Source organism: Lagenorhynchus albirostris, chromosome 8 (genome assembly GCF_949774975.1).
Source record: "Lagenorhynchus albirostris chromosome 8, mLagAlb1.1, whole genome shotgun sequence".
Classification (NCBI taxonomy): domain Eukaryota; kingdom Metazoa; phylum Chordata; class Mammalia; order Artiodactyla; family Delphinidae; genus Lagenorhynchus; species Lagenorhynchus albirostris.
This window is the reverse complement of record NC_083102.1, coordinates 100,066,591-100,093,202: the sequence shown is the minus strand read 5'-3', so window position 1 is coordinate 100,093,202 and position 26,612 is coordinate 100,066,591. Positions and strand designations below refer to the sequence as shown.

At 40.5% G+C, this 26,612-nt stretch overlaps 1 protein-coding gene across 1 annotated transcript; it reads left to right on the top strand.

The window, feature by feature from the left end:
* The first annotated feature begins 4,391 nt into the window (after positions 1–4,391).
* VSTM2A (V-set and transmembrane domain containing 2A) lies at positions 4,392–26,398 on the top strand. The gene is made up of 5 exons (XM_060156224.1): positions 4,392–4,467; positions 6,275–6,441; positions 7,505–7,555; positions 10,330–10,666; positions 26,310–26,398. The coding sequence occupies exons 1-5, from the start codon at positions 4,392–4,394 to the stop codon at positions 26,396–26,398; spliced, it is 720 nt and encodes a 239-aa protein (XP_060012207.1).
* Positions 26,399–26,612: the final 214 nt, after the last annotated feature.

Here is a 26,612-nt window from a genome sequence, read left to right as displayed (position 1 = left end):
CAGAAATCTCTGGCATTCCTATACACTAATAATGAAAAATATGAAAGTGAAATCAAGAAAACACTTCCATTTACCATTGCAACATAGAATAAAATATCTAGCAATAGACCTACCTGAGGAGACAAAAGACCTGTATGCAGAAAATTATAAGATACTGATGAAAGAAATTAAAGATGATACAAATAAATGGAGGGATATACCATGTTCTTGGATTGGAAGAATCAACATTGGGAAAATGACTCTACTACCCAAAGCAATCTACAGATTCAATGCAATCCCTATCAAACTACCAGTGGCATTTTTCACAGAACTAGAACAAAAAATTTCACAATTTGTATGGAAACACAAAAGACCCCGAATAGCCAAAGCAATCTTGAGAACGAAAAACAGAGCTGAAGAAATCAGGCTTGCTGACTTCAGACTATACTACAAAGCTACAATAATCAAGACAGTATGGTACTGGCACAAAAACAGAAAGATAGATCAATGGAACAGGATAGAAAGCCCAGAGATAAACCCACGCACATATGGTCACCTTATCTTTGATAAAGGAGGCAGGAATTGTACAGTGGAGAAAAGACAGCCTCTTCAATAACTGGTGCTGAAAAAACTGGACAGGTACATGTAAAAGTATGAGATTAGATCACTCCCTAACACCATACACAAAAATAAGCTCAAAATGGATTAAAGACCTAAATGTAAGGCCAGAAACTATCAAACTCTTAGAGGAAAACATAGGCAGAACACTCTATGACATAAATCACAGAAAGATCCTTTCTGACCCACCTCCTAGAGAAATGGAAATAAAAACAAAAATAAACAAATGGGACCTAATGAAACTTCAAAGCTTTTGCACAGCAAAGGAAACCATAAACAAGACCAAAAGAAAACCCTCAGAATGGGAGAAAATATTTGCAAATGAAGCAACCGACAAAGGATTAATCTCCAAAATTTACAAGTAGCTCATGCACCTCAATAACAAAAAAACAAACAACCCAATCCAAAAATGGGCAGAAGACCTAAATAGACATTTCTCCAAAGAAGATATACAGACTGCCAACAAACACATGAAAGAATGCTCAACATCATTAATCATTAGAGAAATGCAAATCAAAACTACAATGAGATATCTCACACCAGTCAGAATGGCCATCATCAAAAAATCTAGAAACAATAAATGCTGGAGAGGGTGTGTAGAAAAGGGAACACTCTTGCACTGCTAGTGGGAATGTGAATTGGTACAGCCACTATGGAGAACAGTATGGAGGTTCCTTAAGAAACTACAAATAGAACTACCATATGACCCATCAATCCCACTACTGGGCATATACCCTGAGAAAATCATAATTCAAAAAGAGTCATGTACCAAAATGTTCATTGCAGCTCTATTTACAATAGCCCAGAGATGGAAACAACCTAAGTGTCCATCATCGGATGAATGGATAAAGATGTGGCAATATATACAATGGAATATTACTCAGCCATAAAAAGAAATGAAATTGAGCTATTTGTAATGAGGTGGATGGACCTAGAGTCTGTCATACAGAGTGAAGTAAGTCAGAAGGAGAAAGACAAATACCGTATGCTAACACATATATATGGAATTTAAGGAAAAAAATGTCATGAAGAACCTAGGGTTAAGACAGGAATAAAGACACAGACCTACTAGAGAATGGACTTGAGGATATGGGGTGGGGGAAGGGGAAGCTGTGACAAAGCGAGAAAGTGGCATGGACATATATACACTACCAAACGTAAAATCGATAGCTAGTGGGAAGCAGCCCATAGCACAGGGAGATCAGCTCGGTGCTTTGTGACCACCTAGAGGGGTGGGATAGGGAGGGAGGGAGGGAGGGAGGGAGGGAGGGAGACGCAAGAGGGAAGAGATATGGAAACATATGTATATGTATAACTGATTCACTTTGTTATAAAGCAGAAACTAACACACCATTGTAAAGCAATTATACTCCAATAAAGATGTAAAAAAAAATTTTTTTTGGTCTACATTGGCAGAACTGAAAATAAAATATGTATCGGCACTTTTCGTAAGGAAAAGAGCATAAATCCTTTCCTAATTTTATCTTCCTTCTTTCTTAATTTCTTACTTTTTCCTTTGCTCCTTTCCATCATTCCTTTTCTTCCTTTCATTGCTTAAATGCTTATAATTTTCTATTTAAAGTAGCCTGATGGTTTATCTGTCCTATAAAAATTTTCTCACACTTTACTTTTCACCTTTTTCGACTTATTTTTATTGTACTTCTGCAGTTACAGTGACCAAGTTCCCCTTAAAAGGAGCTGAAGTGCTTTGCTAAATTAATTCAGAACTTCCCTTGCTTAAAATGGATGCCCTTTTCTTTATATTGGACACTGTTCTAAAAGCAGATAACCTTCAAGTCAGGTCATATTCATGACATATTAATCTCATGTTTATGTCAAATGTTCAAAGAAAGCTAAAACCTTGTGGTAAACACTGAACACATCTTGTTAGGCATACAATTGAAAGCTGGAGGTGACTAGCCTCTGAGGATCTAATACCTGCAAAGTTTTGTTTACTTTTCAGATAATGTTTAATATGGGGTAGGTGGATTAACTTGGATTTTTTTTTCCTATATTGTGAACACATTCCCCATGAGAGAGTGTTTGGGTATAAAAAGATTTATTTTCTTGAAATGACATCCTTCAGAATCCTTTGCTCAATAGAAGAATGTGGAGTCTTGCTGGCCTAAACATGAACAGATACAAAATGTCCTTCACGACTTTCTCCACATCTTATATGCTGCCACACACCACAGTGAAAAATAAATATATCTTCAGAAAATAATATTGTTATGAAGCTACTGTGCCTTAATTTTCTGATCATTTAAGTTACTGCTGTATTCTGCAGAAGGATAAGCGGTTTAATAATCCGACAGTAATTTTTTTTTTCTGGTCAGTGAAGGAATTAGCCAACTACAAATTTTATAGCAACAAGATGAAAATGCATATACTGCCCTGGTTTCCTGACAGCATTTTTAACACTGAGTTATATTTCTAAATAATACCGAAGATCTGTGGCAGAGTTGCATAGAAGTAAGCGTGGGAATGAAATATCTGGTACTGTGCTTAGATGGCAAATGATTTTAATTTTGTTAAAAAGATTTAAATGCACTAACGTTTAGACTTCATATGCACAAATAGAGTCTTGAAGGCGACAGATACTGTTTTTAGATTCTTAATAAGAAATAGAATATACATCTCAGGTCTTCTCCAGGGAAGATAGCTAGATGTGTTCCAAATCCTAAACCTTACTGGGCTTTTTCATCCTAAAACAATATTCCTTATTAATACAATCTTAGGGAACATTAAATCATTACTGTGTCAGGCAAAAAAAAAAAAGAGCAAATAAAACAAAAATATACCTTGCAATAAAGACCTTAATGGTGTTTGAAACCCCTCCTCCACTCCACAATACAAAATACACGTGAGATGGAGGCTGGGATTGCGGAGCGGTATACGAATTAGCCAAAAGAATTTTAAAATAAAAATAAAAGTAAACGTGCTCTGGGTTTTCTTTCTGGAAAATTCTCTCAAGACGTGACTTTTTGTACTTTACGTCTCTTCCATTCACCAGCGAGAGTGGTACGGTCCCTGCAAGAGCTGCTTCTCTTCCACTAGAGGCTGCTCAGCAATAAATTCGTGTGAAATAATAGCCTGCACTCATTCTAGTTAGCAGTTAATAACTGGTTAACAGACATTTCCCTCCAATGGCTGTTTTCATCGCCCCAGAGCAGTGTCTTTCGCCCCGTCCCATCCCTCCCGTCTTCAGCAAAGCCCCAACCTCCCCCTCCACCGCGGTCCGCCCTCCGAGCCTCCGCCGTGGCGAGAGAGGTTCAGCCGACGAGGAAGAAGCACTTTACGAAGGAACTATGCCGCCGCTCTCCGGAAGGCGAGCATAGACAGAGCGCGGTCCGGCGCGCACGGAGTTAAAGGCGCCGCGGCGCTGAGAGGGGAGCCGGCGCGAGCCCGCGAGGTCCCCGCCCCTCGCCAGTCCCCGCGCCACGCGCCCCACGCCGCGGGCTGACGCCGGACCCGCCGCAGGAAGCGGAAGGCGGGCGGTCGAGTGGCCAGGCACTGCCCCGCGCCGCGATCCGGGTGTGCACGCGCAGCCCGCCGGAGCCCAGCCCGCCGGAGCCCAGCCCGGTGCCCAGCCCGCCACTGCGCCGCCGGCTCCCCGGTCCGCGTCCACAGAGCCATTCCGCGCCGGCAAGCAGCAGGATGTTAGCGGCGCCGCGCCCCGGGCGCTGAGACCGAGCCCGCGAGACAGTGGCATTCCCTTCTTTTAGGGCTTTTTGGCTGTTGGCTACACTGATGTGACGACCCCCACCCCCCATTTTTTTTTTTTTTTTGGAACGATGGGGATCTTTCTGGCGTATGTTGGATTTGTTTTCTTTTCCGTTTTATATGTACAGCAAGGGCTTTCTTCTCAAGGTAAGTCTGTGCTCACTGGCAAATATACATTTGCTTGCACTGTGAGTGTGTGTTTGTGTGCCTTCTCTGTGTTCAAAGAATGGCCAGGCAGATGTGGTGAGGTTCTTAGCAAGTAACAGAGGAATAGTGTTCTGTTTGGCATTTTTCTTTAAAGTTTATTAAATAGTAGCCCTGCTAGATTTGAGAGCAGATCTAGTTGGTGCCCGACAACGAGATGGGTTCCTTGGTGAGCACAAACACAGGGTTATAAGTATGTGTGTGTGTGTGTGTCCCTTCTATCTGTGTGCATGCACAGGGTGACCACTCGTGCATACATAATCATCGCAAACAGAGCTGGGGATTGGGGACTCTCCATGGCCAGCTCTCCTCCTCGATGTAGGCAGTATGAGCTTATAGTTTCCTTTTTCTGGGTCCGTGTGACTTCGTTTGCCTGTGTGTTTATCAAAGGACAGACTCCTCTGAGGACCCATAAAAAGGTACAACTTGCATTACAAGCAGCAGCAGCAGCAGTAGCCTGCTAAATCCAGTTGTTAGGACTTCGCAGGCTGCAGTGATCATTTCAGCACCATGAACAGATCACATCTCTGCTGTCAGAGGACTGCATCGCTTCTGCAAACAGAAATGCCACACTCTCCCTTCCAGCTTGAACGGAAGAATCCTTTTCAGATCAGAATGTCCTCTTAACATCTCCCATTTCCTCTAAGTATAAATACAGTTCAATTTCAATAGAGATCATGTTGGGATTTTATAAAAAAAAATTTTGGAAAGGGACACTGATGGTGCCTCGCATTGAAAAGTGGGGGCAAAGTGCATCCACCCTGAATCGGCCCTGCAGCCCCCTCAGCCCTCCTCCCCATGAGTTCGCATTGTAGCTGTGCACTTCCTTCAGCCACAAATCTCTCCAAGACTTTTAGGGAATCATCAGCTCTTTGCAAAATATTTCTTAGACAAGATAAGAACAACCATCCAAAGCATTCCATGTTGGAGAAGTGCCTTTGGGAGAGAGGAAACATATTTTTGTGAGTTTCACCATGACTCCATGAACCTTGCAAACTAGCAGTGTCAAGATTGGTAATGAAAAGGCTGGGAAAAAATGTCTCTAGTGACTTCAGAACAATCTTTAATCTGAACCAAGCCCAGGTGTGTGATTCTTACATCCCACGATGTATGACAGTTTACAATACAGTTGCTTGATGAAGGTTAATTTGGAAAGAAATATCCACAGCTTAGAAAGTGTGCAACTTGTTTCACTGCTGTAGGCTTTGAATCACAATTGCTAATAAGTGTCATGATATATCAGGAATGTATCTTTTGACAGATAATCACGATCCCTTCTCTATTAACATGAAACGTCCAGTTAGTCATAGATTGTTTAGAAACTTGGAGGCAGGAGGCTCTCCTCTTGTATCAGCTTGACAGATTTGTCAAATATACTTAAATATAAATATAAGTAAAATATACTTCACTGAAACCCTCAGTAAGTTTTGGGGAATACTGCAGTTTGACAAAGGGTATTTGTATCTAACTGTGGGCATCTTGGCTAACAGAGGGGAGTTATTGGCAAGCTTGTTAACCTTTCCATTATCTGGACTTGATCAAAAACAAAATGACTTAGGCACCATACCAAAAGTAAGACAAGAAAGAGGCAAAGGAAAGGGGGTTGGGGAGCCTCTGGGATGTCACAGAGGGCTTTTTGTTGCGGTTTTTATTTATTTATTTTTAAGTCGAAGGAAAATGTAGTGAGCTCTCAAGAGACGCTGTCAAGAGTGGTGTGTATATTCCAAAAGGGTGCGTTTCTGTTTTGCAGCAAAATTTACCGAATTTCCACGGAACGTGACGGCAACCGAGGGGCAGAATGTGGAGATGTCCTGCGCTTTCCAGAGCGGCTCCTCCTCGGTGTACCTGGAGATCCAGTGGTGGTTCCTGCGGGGGCCGGAGGACCTGGACCCCGGGGCTGAAGTGGCCGGGGCACAGGTAGCGGAGTCCCGTCGCCTTCGCGTCCGTCCCACCCACTGACTTTGACCTCTGAGTGTCCAGTCGGGGTCGGGCCCAAGATGATGCCTGGGCGCCCATGGGGAGCCCCCTGGCTCTCTCGGCAAGGAGGACGCCCAGGGATGCCAGGGAGTGAGCCGCGTGCCCTGGTGACACCACGTTAAAACCAAGGGAAGGCATGTTGTCCAGTCTTTCCCGGTTAAAGATTGGGAATAGCCTCCTCCTTTTCGTACGGGTCATTGTGAGCTGTCCGTGATGGCACTGCCGTGTTGATACATCTCCGGACACTCAATGTCCCCTTCGGGACGGTGGTGTGAGGACAGGAATTATGTCGATGTTTCCATCACCCCGGCCCTCCACCCCCGTCGGTTTCTCTCACCTCCGCCGTAATCAGAGGGGGGAGGGGGGAGAGAGAGAGAGGAGGGGAAGTGGAGGGGGAGAGAGGGAGGTGGGGGGAGATGGAGGACGGGGAGAGAGGGAGGAAAGGGTGACAGGGGAGAAGGGGATGGGGACTGACGGAGGGACCCGAGGCGACCCAAGTGGAGAGGGGGCGGGGAGGGGAGGAGAACTGAGCAGGAGCGGAGGGGCGGGGAAACGAGGGTCTGAACTGAGGGGCAGACAGTTCTGCAGAAGAGGCGGCGGCCGTGCGGGGGCGAGAGGAAGCCTGTAGAAGGGACCGCAGGCAGGGGACGCGGGCCGGGGACGACGCAGGGTGCCGTCCCACAGACTGGCGCGCCCCGGGGGCCTGACCCGAACGCAGACCCCCCCGAGTTCCCGGGTACCCCTTATTCCCCACCCTCCGGAATCCCAGCCTCCGCGGTCCCCCGCCCCGGAATCCCCACTCTCGGGAGTCCCTAATTCTCCCGCTCCCCGAGCCCCCGCCCCCCAGTCCCCACCCTCCGGAACCCCTAATCCCCGCTCCTGAGTCCCCGAGCCCGGCCCCGGGGCGGCCCAGGGCAGCGCGACCCCGCTAGGTTTGCATGGCCGAGGGCTCAGGTCGGGCCCGGTCTGAGCGTCGGTGTCCACCCCCCCTTCCCCACCGCAGACGGAGCTGCTGCCATACCGGGACCCGGACGGCGACGGGACCAAGATCAGCGTGAGTGTCACCGCGACGGCTGCCCTCGGGCCCGGGGGCACCAGTTTGGGAATTTCAGGTTTTCAAAAGCCTATTAACTTACTGCCCCTGAAACAGGCAACTTGCATGCGCAGGGCGAGAGCCCGCTGTCTGTGTCGTGTCTTACCTCACTGGATACATACACACTGAAGCAGAGTTCATACAATAAAATTATTTATCTTAATGACGTAGATATTTGAACAGTTACTAGGCAATCATTTTGCCACCCAAAGAAGTGTGTGAGACTTTATTCTTGCTCTTATTAACAGTTACATAACTGTTAAAGGGCTGCAATGCTAATAATATCCGTTCAAAATTATACCAGTAATTATTCTTCAATAGCAAGTAAAACACTAACGGTACGAAAATCTTCCCAGGCTGAAAAAAATTAGAGCATCCAACAGAGTGTTGAAGTTGTAATGAAAACAGCTCAACTTCAACGTCATTCATAATGCGTGCAACGTATTTCTAATGCCAATGTTCAAAATCATATAAATGTAAATATAAAACCAAAAGCCAATATAAAAACATTATTGGAGGAGGTTAACCTGTTGATAATACAGAGATGTATTTCTACTCTGCTGGTTATTACTTTTCATACTTGCGAGTGAAATTAGAAAGAAAATCTTTTTTTTACTACACCTCAGATTAAGCCATCTAGAATCATTTTATACTGTACCACTGCTCAGCTTGTTGATAATTAGTAAACAAGTTACCATTACTAGAAATAATATATGTATAAAGAATCTAAAAATCCAATGACCCACATTTTAAAAAGAAATTTATTCTGAGGCTATTATAACTAAAAGTGTAAAAATGTATTATACTAATAAAATCAGATTCTCTAATCTAAATGTATAATCTCAACATGGAAGAAAATATCAAACAAAAATAAGATACAAACCAGAAACTCCAGTTTCTATTCATAAACTCATGGACTTTTTAGAATCTTTCAATTCAATTATTCTTATATCACAGAAACTCTTGTTTTCTGACAGTGCTAGAAAAGCTTTATTGGTAAGATCCATTATTAACGATGTTTTTTTAAAATATTTCATTTTTCACATACACATACAGTTAGATAGATTGTTTATTTCCTATTCGTCTTTCATCCTTCACCCATACCCCAACCCTCCAAAGACCAGTGGTGAAGCAGCCTCACACATCTTGACCTAGGGAAGCATGCAATCAGATGCACAGCCATGCACACAACTGCTAACTGCTATGGCCAGAGTTCATATAATCTAGTAAACTGGAAAGAGTTCTAGACACAAACTGAGATAGAAAGTGGTGGGTTCCCAGTTTACCCGGTGTGTGACCTTGAACATATGTCCTAAACCAGCAGTTAATTTGAATTCTCAGGAGAGCTTTCACAAAATACTGATATGACCTTTGTCCCCCAGAGATGCACACAGTGTTTCTGCATTAATCCAAATGAGAGCATTTTCTAAACCTCCTCAGATGATTCTAGTGGGCAGTCAGTGTTGAAAATCACTGACCCAAACCCCCTAAGCCTCAGTTTACTATACTGTAAAGTGGGATAATAATAATATAAGCACTCTGACTACCCCAACCTTAATCGGAGACCCAGCTGAAAATATATTTGAAACTATCGATTCCCTTTATTTTTACAGTATTAGTAATATTCATATGTAATTTTTCATACACATAAATGCATACTTATGGTTCAGATGTTGGAAACTATTTGTATATACAACTCTGTATGTAAAAACCAGATGAACACTTCCCAAATTTTCTTAATTACTTATGGCTATTTGAGAGTGTAAGGGCCAGTAGAGAAATAACTTTATGCCTTCCTCGCTTCTTAGCTTTTGAGATTATCCAAACCCTTAAATCTTGAATGTCTTATGAAGTCCATCATTCTGTCAATCATGGATTATATATGATGTTTATCAAATCTAGTTCTGATAAAGATGCTTATAGATATATATATCTATTAAATATTATAGAATTTTATATATTATACATAACCTTCTATATAATCTTGCTGTTAATCTGGCCTATAAATTGTTGGTAGAAACGAGAGTCAGTTTCTATTTTGAAAATCAAAGCAGTGTTTAACTGATGGCATCTCAAGTTCCAGTAGCACACAGACCCTATGGTAGCAGGAGGTATGTACTCTGAGCCATAGGATTTCTGGTGACATTAATCTGCTCCCTAAATCATGCCACCCCATGACTATAGGTCAGACTGCACCAACAATTTGAGAAAAAAACATTACTGTCCAAGTCTATTTTGTCAGTCCCTTTAGTAATCATCCCAAAGTGGGGATAAAAGCACATTCTCACTTCAACTCAGTCGTGACCAACAACGTGTCTTTTTGATCTCTCAAGAGCAGTCGTCAGCAGGGAAGAAGTGAGAGAGGCTGTGTAAACTATACACTCAGCCTCATGAGGTCCTGCTTCATTCAGCTGAGCTCACCAGGCAGAGGCCAGTCCCATGATGGGAACATGGCAGGGCTGGTCCCACAGCCTGGGAAATGGGAACCACATGGCTAATGGAATCTGGCCCAGCTGGATTGAACTAATGTCTCCATGATCTTGTGAAGCCAGGTGTTAGTGAAATAGGATAAATAAGGTCTTCCAATTTGACTGCTGAGAAAATAAAAAGCTTTCAGCCTATGGCTGTGAGACCAATGAGACCCTTTAATTTTCCAGCGTTAGCAAGCTCGGGACAAGGTACTGGAACCCAGTCTCTTGATGTAGCACTTTATTTTTTTACTTGCAATTTTTCAGACAGTGAAAGTCCAAGGCAATGACATCTCTCACAAGCTTCAGATTTCCAAAGTGAGGAAAAAGGATGAAGGCTTATATGAATGCAGGGTGACCGACGCCAATTATGGAGAGCTTCAGGAACACAAAGCCCAGGCCTACCTAAAAGTCAACGCCAACAGCCATGCTCGGAGGATGCAGGCCTTCGAGGCCTCGCCCATGTGGCTGCAGGATGTGAAGCCCCGCAAGAACGTCTCGGCGGCCGCTCCCGGCAGCATGCACAGCTCTGCCAACCAGCGAGTGCTCTCCACTTCCAGCCCTCAAGCGGTAGCCAAAATCCCCAAACAAAGTCCACGATCAGGTATGGAAACCCATTTTATCCCTCACAAACCCTCCGCAGGAAGATGGTCAGAGTAGACAGATTTATGTATGACGGTTTTAAAATTGGAGACCTAGTTCACTTGAAATGAGGAATGAGCTATGAGAGCCAGGGAGGCTGGCCTTTCCAGAGGATGTGAATTGCCCATTAGTCGCTGGCAGTGCTTCATGTCCAGGGGATCTGAGAGCTGGACTTCTTTTCCTTCTGTGTTTACACATTATAAGCACAATAAATCATGTAATGTTTGGTTGCATTATAAATGCATGTTTATTTTCTCTGCAGATTTATGTATCGATAATAGCCCAAATTAAGAGACTTTCACTTAATCAACATGTAAATGAAAGAGACACACCACATTTTCAGGGACCCGTAGCCTTAAGCAGGACCACTCTCCAAGGGCTTCTGATTTTGAAGGAGAAACTTCAGCTGCCTGTGATGAAAGTGATGATGATAATGGGAGGAAATGAGGGGGGTGGGGCGAAAGGCAGAAAGTGGTGCAGAGATAAGGCAGCTCCTGTCAGTGTAGCTCCGATGCCAATTTAGAAGCTTAGTCAAGCTTAGTCACACGCTTCCTAAGTCAGCTGTGCAAGTTAAAGCTGCTCTGAATAGCATTAATTTATGCGCTCATTCAGCCCGTGGAAACTCATTGAAGTTTTAACCTTGGGATAGGCAGTACTTAACACCACCCCAGACTGTTCTATATTTTGATAACACACTTGACGTAATATTATAGGATGAAGGGAGCATAAAATCTATCATTTCTCATTTTTAAGCTTTTCCCTTTATAGTTTATCATTGAAGAATTATTGACACTACTGTTGGTAATAGAAAATTCTGTTGCTACCATTCAAATTCTTTTTAGCCATTACATTTAAAAAATCTCATTTTATCAGGGTGATATTTATATATATATAAATCTTTATATATTTACATTTATATGGAGAAATATGTATATATATCTTTAAATCCTTATTTGTAAACAACACTTTTAAAATAATGTGTGCCGCTCTAGGTTCCTCCTTAGGCTTCATGTGCTAATGGAGATGATTTGTCCTGAGCTCAACTCAGGGTCTCTGTGAGTTTGTCCTGCCTTTAAATGTAGTTGAGCAGCTATCCCAGCATGCCTTGGTCATGGCAACTTATGTCAGTCTGATGAATAGACAGCTTAGCCTCTCTGAAGCCAAATTTGTGTGACTTTGCCTTATTTTCCTCTTTATCATCTCTTTTATATCCCGAAGTAAAGAAAAAAACCATAGCTAGAATGTGTGTATATATATTCACACACACACATATATATACACACCTATATATATATATATATACACACACACACACACACACACACACACACACATAGACACACACACACACACACACACCCCTAATGGTTATAATTTTTGTAGCCATTATTTGGTAAAGATTTTATATCTTTGGAGACATTGCCCTCCTCCCTTTCATACCATCAAAAGAAGAAGCTAGACACTATATGCAAAATTACAGAGTACCCCCAGCCGACAGTTTACAACCTAATTGGTGAGGACTCCAAATCATGGAATTGAAATTATTAGCCTACATAGACTATTCCAAGCCAGAAATCATAAATCCATTCTGTGGAATTAAACAGACAGATTACCTGTCCCAAGTGAAGGATTCTAAGCATAGAATGAAATGTTCTATTTCTAAACTCTTTACGTTTTGGATTGAATAACATACTCTAAGAAGATCCATTTTACTTTAGTCTCTTTCTTAGTATTGTGATTGGTGCTAAGTGGTAAACTCTACACATCTTCTAACAATTTTCAAATAAAAATCACTGCTCATTTTCCACCCCATTACCAGCCTCACTCATTGCTTGTCCTAGAGGAAGAGTGAAAGGAGACAGGGGATGCTGACTCATGGAAGCCCATATCCATTCAAAGTAATTTCCACTAAAAATTATCTGCTCTAGCAAAGATTAATCGGAAATACATCAACGTTTTTCATTTCTATATTTTCCTACCAGTGAATACTGGAAAATATTTTAGGTACATTTAACATTTTCTAACTTCTAGTGCAGAAGCTTGGGTGGCTCAGCCACACCCATTTTATTCATGTGTAAGTTTCTGTGCTTGCACAATTATTGCATAAAATACCATATTGGGGATGGATATTTATGTAATATTATATTTCCTGTAACACCCACGTCCTGATTTATAATTTCACTTTATAATTCTTCAGGTTATATTCAAATAAAGCTGATTTCAATACCCACGCTTCATTTATTCACTCATTTATTCACTCTCCATCCTTTCAAGAGCTTATATGCCAGGCACAATGACACAGAAATGGAAGACATACTTCCATTCTTCAAAGGGTTTATTTTTTTTTATATTTTCATTTGTGAGAAACAAAGTATTTGTAGATTCCATTAACCATGCATCTTTCTTTTCTTATTCTGTTAAAGGCAAGACATGATGAAGACACAAAAATTAAAATCTTGCCTTTACAGGCCAAAAGCTATACTAGCCTTTTGTTATTCTCACTTCTTACAGGGAGGCATGCGTCATCTGTGGTATATATGACACTGTAATACAACCTGTTACCAAAGGCTGGTCTGTCAGCCTTTTAGTTTCACCATAGTTTTTGACTTAGTTGACTGAACTATTTAGATTGAATACTCAACTCTTAATTCATACTTTTTTCTGTCAGAGAAGTTCTGTGTCTCTCTGAAGGAAAAGTATTAGCTGAAAATAACGCTGTATGTATACACATATATAATGTTCAAATTGTCATAGAATTACCTAGTTTTCCTAAAGCAGAAATTTACATGAAAAAAGGTGGAAAAATAATCTATTACCATCTACATACCACAAGATAAAGAACAGGTTTAACTATCATTCAATATAGCTACTTTTCCCAGATATTTTTCCAAAAGCTAGTGAGCATGTGACTATCCCATTGGGCTGTATCTTTATGATATCTCTCTTTAAGTTCTTTTAATTCTACCTCCAGTTGATAATCCACAATTAGAACCAAAACGATGAAGAAAAGCGATAAAGCAAATAGGTAGAGCTTGGCTTTTGCCATCCCTTAGTTGTTTCTTTTCTCCAGCTTTGTCTGTACCCATAACTGACATTGAAGAGTATCCTGTAGGTGCTCTGAGGGTAACAGTTCCTGATTCTAGCATGAAGTGGTTTAGTTCCACCTTCACGGAGAACAGATCCCCAAATACCTCAAGAAACTACACCATTCTCTACGTGTTTCTTCTTGTCTCATGGAGAACATGTACTCCTTACAGAAGCCAAACACCCCCTCCATTCACCACCACCCCACTTCCCTCCCTTTGTTCCCCCCATCTACGTTCCCTTCTGTGGGTCCTCTCCCCCAACCCTGGCCAACAGGCCAACAAAACTGTGACTACAGCCCGGCCCCGCCCCCCGAAGGTCACAGCTCCGCCCTCCCTCCGCACCCCTGGACCTCCCGTCTCCCCTTCCCGTGTCCCGAGTCCTGGCGGGCAGGGGGGAAGCTCTCCCGTCGCTGGTCTCCTAAACTCCCCTCTGGCCCTTGCTTGTTGGCTGTTAGTGTTCCCCTCTCTTTGTGGGCTTCTCCTCCTAAATTCCTCTCTTAAATGTAGTTCTTTTCCCGTTCTCAACGCCCTGATCTCATCCGTTTCTGTGGTTTCGACCGCTAATGTTTCCTTAGAAAACTTAGCAGTTGATATTCCGATTCTGATTTCCCTCTGGAGAGCCGGAGGAGAGCACCCCGCTGTCCCCGTCATGCTCCCCATGTCTGTCCCACGAGCACCGTACAGAGCAGAGCCCCTGCATGTTGTTGACACCAGCCGTTGACGTGTGGTGCCTCTTGTCCTCCGCCCCCCCCCCCCAGGCTGGGCTGGCCTGTGACCACTGTGACAGTGAGATGGGAAGGAGTAATGCCACCCCAACCAATTCCAGACCTACCCTGCAAGGGGACAGCCAGCCTCTGCTGTGGCCGCTTAGAGCCAGCCACCGAGTAGGAAGTGCAGCTGCCTTGAGACACGTTGCTGACTGAAGCCAGCCTTTGACTTCAGCCCCAGCTGACTGCCCCCCCAGACTCCTGAGAGAGAATAATAAATTGTTGATTTAAGGCACTAGGTTTTAGGGTGGCTTGTTTCACGGCAATATTCAGGTCAGTCCCCTAAACTCAAATATTCAAAATCAAATTTATCATCTTAGCTGTCAAAAAAGAAATGTTCTTCCTCCTATTGTCTTAGAATTGCCTGTTTCCTCATTCAGGTCCCCACAGCAGTTTGTTTACACTTACTCTGAAGCCCTCTGTTGTGTCTTATATTATAGTAATTTTTCCCTGGGGTTTTTCTCCTTTTAATGCTGCAAGTCCCACTTTCTGGGAGGCCTGACCCTCAGGCAAAACAGGGTAGGTGATCACCCTAAAGATAGCTTCTTGGCTACAAAGATCACCACTTCCTTGTGCATTCCTCTAAGTGCCTAGAACACGTGGTGCTCATGTGTGGCAAGAAAAGGAAAAGAGAGAGAGGGCCAGTATGTCTCTGCTTTTATCTTCTTTCTCTTATAATTATATTTGCATAAATAGATAATATTGCCACTATTGCAAAAACGATCACGACTCCTAAACAGTGTTTCTCAAAGTGCAGATGTCCTATGCCAGACTTACCAGAGAGCTTGTTAGAAATTCGTATCCCAGGACAAATTTCTGAGTCTAGAAGCAGAAATATGCATTTTCATGTGCAGTAAGTTATGAGAATCATTATCTCTAAAGAGTTCTTATGGGTGAGAGAAAATTTGTTTTTATTCTTTACTATGAGATGTGTGTGCATGTGTGTGATGCTACAAAATACACTTCTAGAGACTGGTCTTCTGCTGTTACTTTTTCCGGTAATGTGATGGACTTTTGTGAAACTTTTCTTTACTCCTGTGGTCAACAGCTGGCACTCATAAGAAAACTGGCCATGGTTAAGGTGTAGTTATGTTTCCACGTGTAGTCGCTCAGCAGGAATACTGATTCTCTGAACTCAGAAACATGATGATTGTGTTTTCAACATGATGTGAACCTGAGCATTCAGAGGCAGCTGCTGCTACAGCCGCTGAAGCCAAGGGCTCCGGAAGCTCCTCTGTGGCTGACAAACATGGCAGCTTTCCCAAAGTGGCCAAAGTTAGCAAGAAGGGTCTTACAACAGATTTCAGAGCTACTGAGGGGAGGGAGATAAGGGGCTGAGTGTCATGCAGGAAATTATGTTCCTGATTTAAAATATGAGGAAATGGTGCACGGCATCCAGGTAGAGAGCCGCTTGTATAATCCAGACCTCAATGTTGATTTTGGTTTAAATGATCCAACTTGGCTGTTTACACAGGCTAAATTAATTTGATCATTGTAATTCTATCAGTTAAATGGCTGCTATGTAAATCAAGCATCTATGAATAAGGTGAAAAATAGATTTGAGGCAATGCTTTGGATAATACAGGCTAAGGAATCTGCTAGAGCTATGTTTGAACCGGAATTACGCAGATTAGGAGTCTATACTTGCTAAATTCTCCTGCAAGCTGTACTTAACTTAACTCATTGAAATTCAGTAACTGGCTGGGTCTGTAAAAGTAAGGCTCCGCTGTGTGCCGGAGGGGTTTTTCAACGCCTGGCCACCTTAGGGTTCCTTCAGGGTCATTTGTGATTACTAGGAGCTCTGTGATCGAGGAGCCATGAAGCAGAATTTGCCAATGTTTTAAGGTCTTGTCTCGAATGATTTCATGATCCTTGAGATTTCAGGAAGCTTCCAGAGGAGCAGTTTTCTGGGTAGATGAACAGCGGGTTGAGAAGTTGCTGGAAAGACCTCACTCTGTTGGTTAAAATAACAAGAGCCCTCCAAGAGAAAAGAAAGGCAAAGTCTCCTTCTCCCAGGGAACACTGCTGCCCCCTATAGCCTGACACAGGTGCATTCATTTCAGCTGCAAAGGAGCAGAAACCCACTGGAAGATGCTCCTTAGACCTGCAGGGGCCTCTCACCAGTAGAGGGGGTGGGCACAATTGTTAAGGAGAGAGACTGTTCACACCTCATGGCCATCACACAGAGCTGCATGTACTTCCAAGTCCTTGTTTATTAAATGGAAACTGTAGTATGATTCTCACAGAGTTTTGAGGATTAAATGAAATTACATACATAGAGAGCATGACACCGATCAACTCCCAATAAGTGACAACTAGCGGCTCTATTAACGACTATTATTGCATGTGCTTATACACTATTATTATTAGCAGCAGCAATGAAATGATGAGAGTAAATGGTCTCCACCACCTGGCTCTACTGTGGCGAATATTTTCCTGGTTGGCTGTGTGTAGGTGACTGAGTTAAAGAAAGGAGACTGGGTCTTCATTCCTGGCTTATGTTTTATTGTTCATAATTTCAGAGCTTCCTCTTTTCCTTCTATCACAATGATGTTAATTGATGATAAATTGTCCCCTACATTACATAACTACATATCATACTAGCCACCAGCTGTCTTGCCTAAGGCTGTAACTAGATGGCTAACTTTATTGGTAAAAAATAATAAAATTCCAAAGGATTTTTAGGACTTCGAACTGTGTGACCTGAATAAAGAATGTGTCTTAGGAAGCTGAAGTTATACACACTGGCTGCTACCATAATTAAATGCAAGCTTTCCAAAAAGACCCTTGGAATTTCTTAAATCACAAAATAGTTATAGATAATGTAACTGAAAATATAAACATGTGAGGATATTATTAAAAGCTTTAAAAAGAGAGAAAAACAAAATGGATTTAGAACCTTATACTAAGAATGGCATAGTTTGTGGTGGTAGATAGATACAGATTTGACGCCTAGATTCACTCTCTACCAGCTCATTTGTTGAGTGAGCTGCACACAGAATCTCAGACTCTTTCTATGTAAAACTGAGGCAGTGATACATGTGCCCCAAGGGTCGTGTTAGCATTAAGTGACATGATGTATTTTAAATGTCCAGCAGAGTAAACCTGGCACGTGAGTGAGCTTGGCCCTTATTAGTTCTCTTCCCCTTTACCTACCAGATATTAAAGTATATTAGCAAATAACCATGAGTTAAGAGGGCCATAAAGGAACAGAAATATGAATAGAGAGGAAAGAAAATAAGTGTGGAAGCTCTAAAATTGGTAAGATAAAATAATATCTGATGAATTAAAAATGTAATAACTAAGGGAGGATTTATTCAATTAATAAATAGAAACATATTATTGCAATTTACGATACATATCCAAATGAATGTCAATTAATTAAAGAGCTGAGCAGAAAAGAAATATTCGACATAGGAAGATCAGCATGAAATTAGAGGTCTGAGACTTTGAAGATTTAAAGTTACAAAATATACAAGTGAAAATAATATTTTACTATAAATAATTTAAAACATTTGTTTGATTAAATCAGGTGTAACTAATAAGTGATATAACAGACAAGGAAATATTTGTGTCTAATATTCAGGAAAAGAAGGGAAAATGTCCATTTTACAGATGCAGTGGTTATATGATCCACTCCAAATGACTTAGAGATATCAGATGTGATCAAATAATATTGATAAAATCAAGGTAAAGATAAAATTAAATTAATTCTCCATATGACAGCAATAACCAAACAGAAAATATTTGTGGCATAATATATAATCCTCAATAGTAGCAACAAGAAAAAGGTATGAAATATCTTATTTTTTAAGGCAGTAGCAAATAAGTAGTATAAAGATGAAAACCATTAGAACACTTGGTTAAGAGTTTAGGTTTGAATAAATGAGTAAATATGGTGTTTTTGGATGAACAAGCTCACCATTATAAATATGTCAGGTTTTTCAAAAGTATTTGTAGACTTACTGCAGTCCCAGTCAAATCCCTAGTCATTTAAAAAAAATTGACATGTATAATCTTGGCAAAGGTTTTAAAAATCAACATGTGTCAAGCTTACAGTGACTCAGGCATTCTGCTGTATCATTACTTGCAAGGTGAATGGTACTTCCCTTCTGGAGGAAAATTGGCAGGAAAGATAGGTCACAGGGCTTGAGATTGTCCCTGAGATGATGCTCCTGGGAGGAAATTCCAAGGAGCTCAGGAGAGAGGCAGACCCAGACCCAAGAACAGGGATGCGTATCACAGAGGTCTGCCCACAGCCGGAAGTACTCAAAGGGCCAAGAGTAGTAGGGAAGTGTCGCAGTGAATGTGACGAAATCATACAATGAGTATTAAGCACCTTCTAGAATCATGTTTTCAAAAATGTTTAATGAAATTAGAAAACAACCAATATATAATGTGAAAAAATATAGGATACAAAAAATATAGGATACAAAACTTTAAAGTGAAAAAATAAGAATATATAATGTGAAAAAATATAGGATACAAAACTTTAAAGTGAAAAAATAAAGAATACTAAATTTTAAATCAATCTCAGATATGTGTGTATAAAAATGAAAAGAAATATATGAAAATGTCCATCAAAAGTCAAGATATCTTACAATTTTTAATTATTTGATTATTTGTTTGTATTGATAACCTCTGTACATTGATAATTCATTACTTTTGTTATAAGAAAAAAATAATATTATTTTAAATTTCCCAAATTTAAAAAGAGGCCAATGACAGACAGCTCCTGAGAAAACAAACTAACAAACAAAATATATTCAACAAATAACCAAAGAAAGGCAAAGTAAAATAAAGGTGTTGTGTGATTGTGAAGCTCATGACAAAAATATACATACATGCAGGTACACATGTGCATATGAAAATTGAAAGCACTACTGTGAAAGTGATGTCCTCAGAAATTGCTAGTAGCATTGAAATTAAGAACGTTATATCTTATTTCCTGGGAGCTGGGTGGAGAATCTGACCATCAAATTATTCTTTTTGTTTTTCTAAACTTAATGGGTGTGATCTTGATAAATATATTGATAAAATAAAGCAAGCACGTATAACTTTCATAAATAAAATGTCATGCAATCATTTTCCTCTCCATTGTGTGACTCACTGAGCCCCCAGTTTGGAGGGAGATCAAAGTGGTGAGCAGTGGTGCGGTCATTGGGAGATGATGACTGCACCATCATTTATAAATCAATACACTGGGAGATTTATAAATGATTATTATGTTTTATTTCATATGACTGCTTTGAAAAAGTCTGAGAGAGCATTTCTTCATGAATTCAGAATCCTATCTGCATAGAAATATAGGTTACACTCTCAATGCTTGAATTAAAGCAAATTGTAAAAGCTAAGAGCACCTCTTATCGGCTTCCTTAGGACAGTGTCCTCACCTGTGATGGGATAAGTGCTCTGGATCACAGCCCCTCAGCAAAGCCATCCCACATTGGCACCACTTATCCTCATAGTTATTCTTGAGTTGAATGTGCTTCTTTAAGCCCTCAGACAAACTCGATACTTCAACAACAGTGTCAGCGCAACAAGGCTACACACGTGTGCAATCCCTAATGTGGATTTGTGATCATTCCAACAAGGTGTGGATGAATATCTACCTTCTCATTATGAATAAAGAGATTGATCATTAATAATGAAAACATACCCACAGAAGGCATATTTAAACTGTGAGTAAATAGTTTCAAGCACTTTAGCAGCATTTATTTATACACCAGTAAAATGGAGTACCCTTAACGAATCATTCTTATTTATGCGTTAAAGCAGTGATTAAATATATGTAGCATTAAACTTAATTCTTGGAAAACAATTTGTTTTTCCATGAATTTATATTGTTCTCCCATTTTGTCAAAACCACTCATATTTCCATATATTTCTAATAGGCAGAATTGAGAAAATTTAGAGTTTTCTGGAATGAAGACTCTCCAGCTGAGATTATGAAGCAAATCAGTTTATAGTGTCAGACAGAACTGGTTCTGAGTCTCAGCGGCCGCCATGTACTCACCGAGCAAACTTAGTGTGTTATATAATCCTTCTCGGTTTCACTTCCTTAATCAGCAAAACGATCATATAGCAGCCTGCCGGGACCATGGTCAGAGGTAAATATTAGCTGCTGCTGTCCTAATCATCACCCTGTCTGCACCAAGATCAGTTCCTACTTGAATAAGTCAAATTACAATGAAAATGTGCTGTTTTGACAGATGCACTGTGGCCTTAGCAGGCAGGAGGCAGCATCATTTTTTTGCCCATTCTTGAGTCGCTGTAGAAGGTAGGAGCCCTGAAAGCCTGCAGGGATTAGCTGTAAGCAAGAAAGTCTAGGACATTCTGTGGTGAATGGGGTATCAACCATGCACCTTGTCACCTAGACCCTGTGTATGTGGACAGCTGCACTTGGCTCCCTCAGCTACAGTAAGAGGCCTCAGAACTGAATAGATGTGTAAATTTGCTGACTAAAGGAAAGCAGGAAAGGAAATGTAAACAGCTGCTGCCGACATGCCTGGGCAAAGTAAAACAGGCGATTTATGTATCAGGTCACAATGAAGCCTGTTTCTTCTTAAAAAAATGGGTTCTGGAAGAAATCGGCCTTGGACCCATAAGAATCTAATAAAAAGATATTCTTTTCAAAAAATTATAGAATAAAATCATCCTATTATTTGACCTTTCCCCTTAAGTCATGATTTAGTGTGTGCAAACCTGAATAAAAATTGCATTAAAAGCTAGCTCAAATTTTCTCACACAGCTCTTTTCATATCTTAAAGCTGGCATGTGTAATGAAAGAGAGGTAAGTCAAAGGCCTGTCCATCCCTAGAGCTGTAGCGGACACTCCATTCTTTATAAGCTTAGCCTCTTCACAGGCAAAACAATTATTTGAGTGTTGCTTCTTTTATTATTGGAAAATTTCCATTCTTAGGTTTGTTCATATGATAAGCATCACGAATATTCACTTCTACAAACTAAAGATGCTGGAGTCAGACCAGGGAGCCACAGCAGGAGAGAAATTGTGTTCTTTTTCTTTTCTTGCTCCTTTTGACCCTACCTGATACTCAAACAAGAAAAGAGAAAAACCTATGAGAATTGTACTTAAATCTGTAGACAGGTGCCCTGAATTACGACTCTTCCGTATATCGAAAACAAGAGTTGTGCTCACGGAGGAAATTAACCCATCACAAAATAATCCCAGCCAAGAGAAAGAGGATATTTGAAGAGCTGGCAAGATATAGATGGGATAAATTGTCTAGTTAGTTGTCTTAACGTTCTACTTACTTCTTTGAATTAAATACCCATATCCCGTATCTTTTCTGGTGGCCAAGAGCTCTGGTTGTCTTTCTCTCCTGTCGCTAATGGTTGCACTTTGAACATCAACTTAACCTTTCCTGGTCCCAGACTATAAAATTTGCATTAAAAGTTTAGAAAAGAGAAGTTCATAGAAAGAAGAGGGCATGCAAGAACAGTGGTGGAACCACCTCTCATTCAAATATTTAAATGAATTTGGAGGAACCTTCAAGATTTAAAAGACTACAATATGAAAAGTTCAAAATATTATATCATCAGACATTTGGCACACTATATGGAGGAAAACAAACTTTACTTATTAATGTTTAGGAAAACAGAGAAGCTGGTAGTGTTTTCATATTCAATATTTATCAGTTCAGACTTGGGGAAAAGAAGTTTTCTAATTTTTCTCTTAAGTGTGTTATAGCCAGTGCATTTTCGCTGAAAAGATAAATGTACACTTAAATAATAGCTTCACATCTTGATCTAACAGGTGTGGAAACAGTGAAGCAAGGTTGCTTGCCTCAGGGAGTTTCAGAAAGAAGCACATCCAGACTCTGAGTCGATCTGACTGCATTGCTCTTTCTTCATTTCTGTACCTTTGCTTTACTACCTATTAACCGTGTAACCTAGGGTGAGTTATTCCATGCTACTGAGTTACATTTTCCTGACATGTATGTTTACTATACTGGGCTGATGAGAGGATGAACTAAGACAGTGTATGCATGTAACATATATGCATATTCCCTGACATAGCAGGTACCCAGTCCACTGTAGCCATTTTGCCGATTGATGTGAAGGAGAAGAGGGTGCAGCTTTGTTCAGTATGCCCAGTGTCTTCCAGCCTCATGGCTGTAGATGCAGGAAAGACATGGCAATGTAGATAGAAGGTGCAAAAAGGAGCCAAGTTCTTCCATCAGGCATGACAGATGAGGGCCAGGCAGGCTTTCCCGGCTGGAAGGCTGTGCTGAGTTAAACAAGGCAGGCGGATGCAGTGACTCTGAGCAAATAGTGATAAACTTCTCCTCCTCTACCTGATCTCTGAGGATGCCAAGATCTCAACTCTGTGTGGTTGTGATTCGTTGTTGTTTTGTTTTGTTTTTCTTTTAATAAATAGATGGAATTTTCTGTTATTCCCTGAAATAATAATTATACATACTGAAGATAAAATATTTGAGGCTTTTTTTTTCCCTATTTCTCCTTGGCCAAACTCATTTGTCACAGACACTGTCTTGGGCCATGCCTGATGTCCACATCCCAGTGAGGGCGATGTGATGCGCTATCGCATGAAGTATAAAAAGGGCTGAAAAATGGAAGCTAAGTGTCTATACTCATTAAACTTCTAAGAAAACTTCTTAGACTTTTCCATTTGCAAAATGGAGCAAATCCTCCCTCCCCATACCTTACAAAGGCATGAGAAATTACACCTGAGAGAGCACCGAGGAAACCTTTAAGCATACAAACAAATGAAAGGCATCATTATTAAGTTGACGTCAAAGGATATCGTGAAATCACACTCTGAGTCAGAGAGAAATCTCTAGGTTGTATTAGGCTACTCTTCATCGAGGCATGTTATCTACACATTTTCTTCCCATAATTTAGATAATAGCATTTCCCTTTCTTCTTCACAGGGTATTTTGTGTTGGGGACAAAAGTTTAAAAACTCAAGGCATTGTTTTAAACTTTGAGAATAAAAAAAAAATTGCTAAAATTTCATCCTTGCCTTTGATGAGCTTATAGTGTAATCAGTGAGGTAAGATACGAATATAATGAATTACAAGTCAGTGTGAGCCATGTTAAGGCCACAAGAGAGGGAAAACCAGAATACAGAGGAAGTTCAGAGGAGAGAGAGCTTACAGCTAGTTGGTGGGAACCGACACAACGGAACGCAGCTATCTGAGGGCAAGAGTTGCTTAAATGCATGATCGTCTTAGGGGATAACAGGTTATCCTGCTTGGCTTGGGCATAGAGCAAAAGGAAACCAAATAAGGCAAAACAGCTAACCAAACACAGTGTCTGGCATACTCATGAAAACATATATATAAAACAATAATATGCAAACAATTATTATGCTCATTTTAGAAAACATCAAAGAAATAAATATCTTATTTGGGATTTCAGAAGTGAGTGCCTGCAGAGGAAACTGGAACTCAGGGCTTCTGATTGCAATCCTGAATCTCTTTGTTTCAAAACAGTAAAATGTTTCTATTTGTAAAAATAGAAAAATAGAGACTAGAGTATGACGCATGGCCAAAGTTTGCATTTTACAAAAATCATTTGCTTAATTTTCTCTAGAACAGACCATAACATGTTTGACAATAGTAATATTATATTCAGAATGGTGTACATCTGAATGAAATTGACTATGATGATTATTTTTTAAAATTACACAGGATAAATTATAGCATTGTAGATTCTCAGATTTCACTGTCAAAGTCTTTGGGATTACAAAGATAAAGGAGCACATACCCCTTCATTCCAGACATAAATAAAAACTAGAAAGAAGAGCAAAACAATCAGTGATTTGATGACAAAACAGATTTGCTTTAGAATTTACTGTGCAGGAAAAATATATATATTTGGCTTGACAGAAATAAATTTCATTTAATGAAAAATATGCTAGGAAATGCAGGTGCCTAGAGTGGGTGAATGATTACAATCTGGAAAAAAAAGTGGTGTGTTGCAATGGTTTATTGCCTATCTGATGGCTATTCAAATTTTTAACTTTACTCTTTACAGTATATCATTGGGTTTGTTTCCAATTATACTGCTCATGTAACTTTTGTTTTAACTTGCACATACTGGACACAGTGTGATAGGAAATGTTGGGTTAGAATGACATAGCTGTTCCCTTCGAATCTCACGGGAATGATGGGCATCTCCTGTGAAGGGTTGATTAGTCGAGAAATGAGCTGCATAATTCACAGTTTCAGCAAGTTTGAGCCCATCTGCAATGTTCATGCTGAAAAGGAAACCATTATTTCACAAAATATTGTTTTTGAAGAGCAAATCATTTTCCTTGGTTTTATTGTTTTTAGCATTCTTAAAACCTTTATTCAACACCAGACATACTTTGTGTCAAGTGCGGTTAGCAATTTAAGGAGCCATGTAATCATTTTCTTTCTTTTTTTTTTTTAATTGACTGAATCCCTGTCAAAGAGTCTCTCTTCAAAAGATAACAAGGGCATATATTTAATTTTGGAAAGCTCTGATGCTAGTGGTTCTACATAGATTTTATATGTTTTCCTTGCATGATCTTTGTACTTAGAGCCGCATGTGGACTGTACTTTACTTTTGCAGTTTGAACCTTGTCACCCAGCTTGAGTGAAGCAACACTCTCCGGAGACCCACCACTAACCTCTGGGTCCTCAGTCATTACGTTTCTGTGTTAAATATGACTCACCTCCTGAAAGAAGGCAAATCGATGATGACACTAAAGTAACTTAACTGAAAACAGGAATATGAGTCTGCTAAACAGCCCCTTTAGAAGCCCAAATATTTACTTTGCAGAGATTTTTTGAGAGCATGTGTTTTCACCACAATTTCTATCATTGCCAATGTGGACCTGAACATGATTTAGATGAAATATTCAACAGATTGAATTTTCCTACCCTCACCCCTTCAAACCTTTTTAACCTTTCTTAAATTAAAAAAAAAAAGAAAGAAAGAAAAGAAATGCTTTGAGGTCCATCACATTTTTGTTTTCTCACTAATAAAGGTATTAAATACATCATCTGTAGCTTACTGGATAAAATATGTGAAGAAAAATACAAAAAGACTATTTCATTCTCTCCCTTATGTAGTCTCAGAGCGCTTTCAAAAATTTCCAATTCTTGATAGCACTAACTCTTCTTCAGATTTTAAGGATAAAAAGTTGAGAAAGATCTTCCTCTAAAAGCAGATACCCCAACACACCCACTCCAGAACCCGTTCTGCAGGCCCTTGCGAAGGCTGCTGCTCTCGGTTTGGGTTTTATCTCCTGTGGTTTTACGCTTGCAGTAGTAAAACAGGGGATTTGTTTTAGACACCCATATAGGAACAACCAAATGACTATAGGGAATCATCCTCAAAGCATTACTTGAGGGAAAAGTATCTGCATTTGTTCCTCTAAGTGTTCCCAACTGTGGGATGGCATGGCTTGAAAACAGACAAAGCAAACAAGACCACTTCCTGGGACTGAAATACTTTGTATGTGTTGTTATTTGCAGTGCATGCCAAGACATTCATGGGCACCAGAGCCAAGCTGGCGAGCTAATTAAATATATATATGTATGTGTTTAAAACAGCCTAATAAGGAGCATTGGAAATCTTCGAGATGAGCGAATATCTTATAACTTCTTCCGCAGGTGCGAGGATAGCTACAAGCCATGGACTTTCTGTCCTGCTTCTTGTCTGTGGCTTTGTGAAGGGTGCTTTGCTTTAGTCTAAAGTGCTGACTTTTTTCCAATATCACTTTCTCTTCTTAAAGCAAAGAGCAAATCGCCTGTAAAATCTACGGAGCGGACAGCAAAGTTGACCCTAAACTCCAAGCACCACTCTGCACCCACTGTACTCTAATTACCTACACAAGGAGCACCTGCTTTCGGAAACAAACGAAGAGGCTATCTCACTTTGTTCATCACATTTTCTTGGGCAAATCACTGATCTTTTATTTCAAGAGAATTAGTGTGAAGTGATAGAACATTTTCTAATAGCAAGATCTATTTTTTTTTCCTTTTCTTTCGGCTACTCAAAGCATCATCTCACTGACTGCTCAGGGGTTGGCCTGACC